Source organism: Procambarus clarkii, chromosome 9 (genome assembly GCF_040958095.1).
Source record: "Procambarus clarkii isolate CNS0578487 chromosome 9, FALCON_Pclarkii_2.0, whole genome shotgun sequence".
Classification (NCBI taxonomy): Eukaryota; Metazoa; Arthropoda; class Malacostraca; order Decapoda; family Cambaridae; genus Procambarus; species Procambarus clarkii.
In genome coordinates, this window is record NC_091158.1 from 52,384,264 (window position 1) to 52,392,002 (window position 7,739).

Genomic DNA, 7,739 nt, shown 5'->3' on the forward strand with positions numbered 1-7,739 from the left:
ACATGGGTTCAGGGAGGGTAAATCTTGCCTTACAGGCTTGATAGAATTCTATGATCAGGTGACAAAGATTAAGCAAGAAAGAGAAGGATGGGCGGATTGCATTTTTTTGGACTGTCGGAAACCCTTTGACACAGAACCCCATAAAAGGTTCATGCATAAGCTGGAGAAACAGGCAGGAGTAACTGGTACTGGTAGGGCTCTCCAGTGGATAAGAGAGTACCTAATATTATAGACTGTGGGTTGGTTGGTGTTGTCGTCGTTGATCCTTCTCTATGGACAACCCAACCCACAACTCGGCAGAGTGCTTATACTAGGAGATCACCCTTGGCGCTTCTGGCTCTTGGAGAGGGGCTCAACGTCACACGTTTAGGGGATGCGGCTCCAACACTTAGCCTCGTTGTCACGTGCACACACCCACTCGAGCCGCTGTGACTCCCCACTCTCTCCTTATGAGATATGATCTCCTCAATCCCCTATGACTTACTAGTATTACCTCCTACCCTGTCCACAGCAGTGGTTCGTGGTTCTTCCTCTCTCTCTCTCCTTCTTTACTACCTCCTGGGAAGCCTCACTAGGACAGGGGCAAAACACCAGCAAATTGTGACACATTTACTGAACAAAGCACATACACGATACATACACACATATAATAATAATGAATCCTATACTCTATAATATCACAATCAGGTTGCACTCCAACACCATCAGAACTCTATTATCAGCTTATCAAGTGGTATCCTACCTCCTGGTTCACCACCTGATACTATTAACCTCCTCAAGTTGATCAAGCCTACACACTGTTGCACCATCAGCAAGATAACATATATATATATAGAAAATCAGCATTTGAATGCAATAACATATACCAGTATAAATGTTCATTGATACTTCAGTATAAAAAACTCCTTGGCATAAGGATGCCAACAGTCACTCACCTCTCACTGCGTCTTGCACGCTACTGACAACCAAACACTATCAACTCCCTATAAGTAATCCACCAGAACTTCCCCTTCCACCTCTGGAAGTTCACAACCCTAATATCCTTAGGTTCTTCCAGGCTTCACTACCAGGATCCTCTGCAGCTCCTCCAGGCTGCTATCATGAAGTTTCCTTGTGCAACTACGGTGCTTCACCCTTCTGTTAGGTTCTTCCACAGCTCTCTTGGCTGCTACACCACCTCTACAGAAGCACGTGACACTCCTCTTCACTGCTGCTTCTCCTCACAGCTCGAGGTCCTCTGCTCCACTACCTTTGGAGTCTCATCAATTACTTCATCTGCTGGCTTCGAAGTTCTCAGCAACTTCTTCCCCAAAGACAAACCTGCAACCCATCGACGTTCCAATAAAATGTTCCCCTTTAACACATAAACAAAAATAACCACACAATATGCTTGCCTCAAACCTCTATCTGTTCTCTACATACAGTGAGAGTGGACTCCCCCGTTTTGGGCGGGTCCATACTCCACCTCGCCTGGCGGCGGCGTCCTCACTCGCTGGGAGGGTCTTCCTCCATCCGGAGCCAGGCTCCCTCAGTCGTCCGCCAGCGCTCGGAGGGGGCGGACGTCGCTCCGTGCTCCTCCCTCTTCACTCTCCTATTTCAGGCCTTCTGCCTTATTAAAACATGTCTAACTTATAAATAAACATCGCTACTGTCGCTGGGCACACGACCAACTACAATGCAATCACTATGAACTGGCGTATATCGTGCTTACCACAGATTAACTGGTCGAGGGCGCTTTTCCTCTGACGGCGTCTGGTCAGGGCGCTCCACACAGCCCACAATAATGCTTCTGGGCGATTTAATATCTGCTCGTCGACCAGGACTTGAGACCACAACGTTCCCAGCTCGATTCCACAGCTGGTACGTCCGCACACTTCTCTTCTCTTCGAGATATATCACTAGGGGTTCCCTTCTGGCGGGAGCTCAAACGGAGCGCGGCTTCCCCCTGCGATGTCTGGCACTCAAGTGAGGTCAAGGTCCTCCGGAAGCGAGCCTCACGCCTCCAGCAAAATGTCCACATCTCCTAGCCCGTCATTTATCTATTTTCTTCTGCATTGCCCATAATCTCAAACTGTTACACATATCCAAGCAACTATTTTACATATGCGTTATCACCTCAATACTTGCTAGACCTTCTAGTTAGGTCAGGCTTGCTGAATAACTCTCAAGAAGGGAGACTCGTTTCTCCTGTAGGCTGAGATCATAACACTCCCCTCCCCTTATTTTTGAGAGTTATTCCAGTGGCAAAGCTCGGGATAATACATCCGCCACCACACTGTCTCGTTCTTCACCCGATATACTCTCTTAGGAGTCTACAATTAGTTCGTTGCTCCTTGCAACATCCGGCTCACAACTCTCCAGAAACATGGTCTTCTCACAAACGATTTGACTTCTCTGGCACCTCTTGGCTAGGCTGTCCTCCTTGGACGCCTGCAATCCATTGGCCCACTCTACTTACTGTCTCCACCCTCCGTTTCCTCGTCTTCTTCTCTTCCCGTCCAGAGTCAGACATCTACTGTCTGTACCTCCTCTGTCGTCTTTACCGACGATTCTCCCTTTCGTCTCCTCATTTATCCGAGACATCGTCCTGTTTGACTTCCATCGAGTCCTCGGCTTTCTTCTATCCCTCCATGCTTGTATCATCATCCTCTTCCCACATCTCTCACCTCTATACAATTCCCTTTCTTCTCCTTCAACTCTTCTTCGTTCCCTAAAGGTTTCTTCGGGCACTGTACTACATCCAACAGCATTCGACCGTACGCGTCGTCTTGCCTCTCCCAGAGTGCTCGTAAGCATCTCTCCACACATACTGTCTCTTCTCCTTTCATTTTCTCGGCTATTACTCTTCTTCACTATCTTTTCTTCACGTTTCCTGTGGAACATGTCAACTCCTGACATCTCCCACAACTTAACTCCATTATCCATATGCCTCTGTGCTCGTGGACCACTTGACGATCTACTCCCGTCCTCAGTATGTCCACATCTTCCCTCATTCATACTCAGCACAGTTGCATTAACCTTCCGACCCTTAATTTCAGCAGTCTGGGCTCTACTCAGGTCCGCTCTCTTCACATGATTCTTCTTCGGCTGGGCCATCTTCACTTTTGACCTCACCGAGACTTCATTTGCCTGGGCTGGACCTTCATCAAACAGCCGTGCTATATCTACATCGATCTCTTCCACTGGCTGAATCGACACTGTCTCACCTTCTCCAGTGTCTTCCTCGTCGGCCAACTCTGCCTTCGTCACTACCGAGACAGGGTACTCAATGGCTTGGCGGTCTCCTGACTCATCCCCTCGGATGTCAGTCAGGTTCACACTCTCAGGTGTCCCACACGTGCCGTGGCCTTCTGGGCACTCCTCTGGCACAGTCTCCGCTATGACTCTTGGCAACACCTTTGTCCCGCACAAGTCATTCCCCAAGATCACTTGGACTCCTGGAATAGGTATGTCGGGGCATACTCCCAACATCACCTCTGCCGACACATATTCCGACCTTAGCTGGACAGTACATACGGGCATGTCACTCTCCGACAATAACCCATATACTCTCATCTTCCCACTGCCAGCTAACCGTCGATCATTCCCAATCAGGCTTCTCGTAATCAAGCTCTGATTAGCTCCGGTATCTCTTAAGATACCAACTTCTACCTCAGGTTGGCCTCTTATACTGATCCAACCTTTGCTCATGAACGGCCTATACCTCTCGTTCACTAAGTTCGCTTTCTGTGGTTTGTCTTCGAACACATTAGTATATTTACTTTGGGGGTCACACATGGCCAGGGTCACAACTCTTTTGCCCTGCCTACAATCTCGCATCACGTGACCCAATCCGTTACAATTGTAACATCTCATCTGGGAAAAATCTCTCCTATGCGTACCAGAGTAGCTCTGACTCTGCCCACTCACATGAGAATTCCTCGGGCCAGGTACACTACTTGCACTCTGTGGGGTTCTACTGGACTCTTGATTTCCAGGATAACGATTAGTTTCTTGTTTAGCTCCTCCATCCTCACTTTCAGATGAAGTGCGCGACCTACTCTTCTGAGTTTTAGGGTACTTACTTTTATCTGCCCATTTATCAAAATTTTTCTCACCCCAGACTCCTCTGGGTCTCTCATAATTTCTTCCTCCCCAGACTCCATTGGATCTGCCATTGCTGCGTCTCGCCTCGCTTCTCACTCTGTTCTCCCTCAAGCTCTTGTATGCTTCAGTAATCATATCCGCCCTATCTGCGGCATCTTTCACCTCCTTTATCCCTGCTTCTTGGATCTTGAACTTTGTTTCGGGATGCATCATCTCCAAGAACTTCTCCATGACCATCAGTTGCTTCAGGTCAGCGTAAGATCCAACTCCAGCAGCCTCAATCCACTTCTGGAATCGTCTTTCCAGATCTCTTGCTGTCTCAGCAAACGTACATGCTCCAACTTTGATCATTTCTCTGAAGCGCTTCCTATAAGCTTCTGGGGTTAACTGAAACGAGCGCAATATGCTGCTCTTTACTGTGGCGTAATCTTGGCACTCTTCCAGCGACAATTGGGTGTATGCCTCCCTGGCTGCACCGGTCAATCTTAACTGGACCAGCTGGGCCCATTCCTCCTGTGGCCACTCCTTGATGCTGGCTACTTTTTCAAAGTGCTCGAAAAAGCTCTCTGCCTCTTCGGGAACAAACAAGGGAATGTCCTTCTCCCTAACCCTAACATCTGGTGGGTGTGATACCTGGGTGGTGCTCTCTGGCAACCCATGTTCAATCCTCTGCTCAGCCAAGGTTCTATTCGCTTCTATCTGCATTTGTTTTGTTCTCTCTTTTTCTTTTTCGACCTGGGCTTTTTCTTTTTCGACCTGGGCTTTTTCTTTTTCTACTTCCAACCTGGTTTTCTCTTTTTCTACTTCCAGCCTGGTTTTCTCTTTTTCTACTTCCAGCCTGGTTTTCTCTTTTTCCTTCTCGGCTTCATTTTTCATCTGGAGTTCTAATTTCATCTTTTCCAGCTGGAACTGTCTCTCCTTGTCCTCACGCTGCATCTGGAGCTCTAACTGGAATCTCTCCAAGCTCCTATTCCGGCTACTCCTGCTACTGCGGCTACTCTTGCTGCTCCTACTCGATCCCTGGGATCTCACTTCATCCTGCCCATCATCCTCCTTTCCACTTTCAGCTCCTTTTTGGGCTCCTTGCTCTGCCGCTTCACTTCTGGCTCTTAACTGCCTCAGGATCTCATCCTTCATCCCAGCTACTTTAGATGCTTTCAACCTGATGCCACATTTTTCTGCTATTTGTTTCAATTGATCCCTCGTGCAACCTTCTAAATCCTCAGGCTTGCCTGACTCCACAAACGCTTGCACCTTATCCATCTTGTCCTGTGAGTCTTCCCAAGAGAGAGAGTATACACCTGCGGTCACACAGTTTACCTATTTCAGCAAGGGTGTACAAATCCACTCTTGGACAGGGTGTGGGTGTGTCAGTTCACTATCCCGGACAGGCCCCCAATTTATTATAGACTGTGGGTTGGTTGGTGTTGTCGTCGTTGATCCTTCTCTATGGACAACCCAACCCACAACTCGGCAGAGTGCTTATACTAGGAGATCACCCTTGGCGCTTCTGGCTCTTGGAGAGGGGCTCAACGTCACACGTTTAGGGGATGCGGCTCCAACACTTAGCCTCGTTGTCACGTGCACACACCCACTCGAGCCGCTGTGACTCCCCACTCTCTCCTTATGAGATATGATCTCCTCAATCCCCTATGACTTACTAGTATTACCTCCTACCCTGTCCACAGCAGTGGTTCGTGGTTCTTCCTCTCTCTCTCTCCTTCTTTACTACCTCCTGGGAAGCCTCACTAGGACAGGGGCAAAACACCAGCAAATTGTGACACATTTACTGAACAAAGCACATACACGATACATACACACATATAATAATAATGAATCCTATACTCTATAATATCACAATCAGGTTGCACTCCAACACCATCAGAACTCTATTATCAGCTTATCAAGTGGTATCCTACCTCCTGGTTCACCACCTGATACTATTAACCTCCTCAAGTTGATCAAGCCTACACACTGTTGCACCATCAGCAAGATAACATATATATATATAGAAAATCAGCATTTGAATGCAATAACATATACCAGTATAAATGTTCATTGATACTTCAGTATAAAAAACTCCTTGGCATAAGGATGCCAACAGTCACTCACCTCTCACTGCGTCTTGCACGCTACTGACAACCAAACACTATCAACTCCCTATAAGTAATCCACCAGAACTTCCCCTTCCACCTCTGGAAGTTCACAACCCTAATATCCTTAGGTTCTTCCAGGCTTCACTACCAGGATCCTCTGCAGCTCCTCCAGGCTGCTATCATGAAGTTTCCTTGTGCAACTACGGTGCTTCACCCTTCTGTTAGGTTCTTCCACAGCTCTCTTGGCTGCTACACCACCTCTACAGAAGCACGTGACACTCCTCTTCACTGCTGCTTCTCCTCACAGCTCGAGGTCCTCTGCTCCACTACCTTTGGAGTCTCATCAATTACTTCATCTGCTGGCTTCGAAGTTCTCAGCAACTTCTTCCCCAAAGACAAACCTGCAACCCATCGACGTTCCAATAAAATGTTCCCCTTTAACACATAAACAAAAATAACCACACAATATGCTTGCCTCAAACCTCTATCTGTTCTCTACATACAGTGAGAGTGGACTCCCCCGTTTTGGGCGGGTCCATACTCCACCTCGCCTGGCGGCGGCGTCCTCACTCGCTGGGAGGGTCTTCCTCCATCCGGAGCCAGGCTCCCTCAGTCGTCCGCCAGCGCTCGGAGGGGGCGGACGTCGCTCCGTGCTCCTCCCTCTTCACTCTCCTATTTCAGGCCTTCTGCCTTATTAAAACATGTCTAACTTATAAATAAACATCGCTACTGTCGCTGGGCACACGACCAACTACAATGCAATCACTATGAACTGGCGTATATCGTGCTTACCACAGATTAACTGGTCGAGGGCGCTTTTCCTCTGACGGCGTCTGGTCAGGGCGCTCCACACAGCCCACAATAATGCTTCTGGGCGATTTAATATCTGCTCGTCGACCAGGACTTGAGACCACAACGTTCCCAGCTCGATTCCACAGCTGGTACGTCCGCACACTTCTCTTCTCTTCGAGATATATCACTAGGGGTTCCCTTCTGGCGGGAGCTCAAACGGAGCGCGGCTTCCCCCTGCGATGTCTGGCACTCAAGTGAGGTCAAGGTCCTCCGGAAGCGAGCCTCACGCCTCCAGCAAAATGTCCACATCTCCTAGCCCGTCATTTATCTATTTTCTTCTGCATTGCCCATAATCTCAAACTGTTACACATATCCAAGCAACTATTTTACATATGCGTTATCACCTCAATACTTGCTAGACCTTCTAGTTAGGTCAGGCTTGCTGAATAACTCTCAAGAAGGGAGACTCGTTTCTCCTGTAGGCTGAGATCATAACACTAAGCAATAGGAAGCAGAGAGTTACAGTGAGGGGGTGAGATCTCAGAATGGCGTGAAGTCTTCAGTGGGGTCCCACAGGGCTCTGTACTTGGACCTATCCTGTTTCTGATATACGTGAATGATCTCCAAGAGGGTATAGACTCATTCTTCTCAATGTTTGCTGACGACGCTAAAATTATGAGAAGGATTAAGACAGAGGAGGACAGCTTGAGGCTTCAAGAAGACCTGGACAAGCTGCAGGAATGGTTGAACAAATGGCTGTTAGAG

The 7,739-nt window shown here is 48.2% G+C and overlaps 1 protein-coding gene across 2 annotated transcripts; it reads right to left on the reverse strand.

The window, feature by feature from the left end:
- Positions 1-595: 595 nt before the first annotated feature.
- Positions 596-7,445, reverse strand: LOC138362750 (uncharacterized). 2 transcript variants are annotated; one of them, XR_011227922.1, is made up of 2 exons: positions 1,712-7,445; positions 596-1,320 (listed from the first exon to the last, which is right to left on the reverse strand). XR_011227922.1 is itself a non-coding variant. In XM_069321306.1 (2 exons), exon 2 carries the CDS (start codon positions 5,347-5,349, stop codon positions 2,455-2,457), a length of 2,895 nt encoding a protein of 964 aa, XP_069177407.1. In that variant the 5' UTR covers positions 5,350-6,583; positions 6,975-7,445; the 3' UTR covers positions 596-2,454. The 2 variants fall into 2 exon arrangements, 1 of the variants encoding a protein (XP_069177407.1); XM_069321306.1 differs by having other exon boundaries at positions 596-6,583; positions 6,975-7,445.
- Between the last annotated feature and the right edge of the window lie 294 nt (positions 7,446-7,739).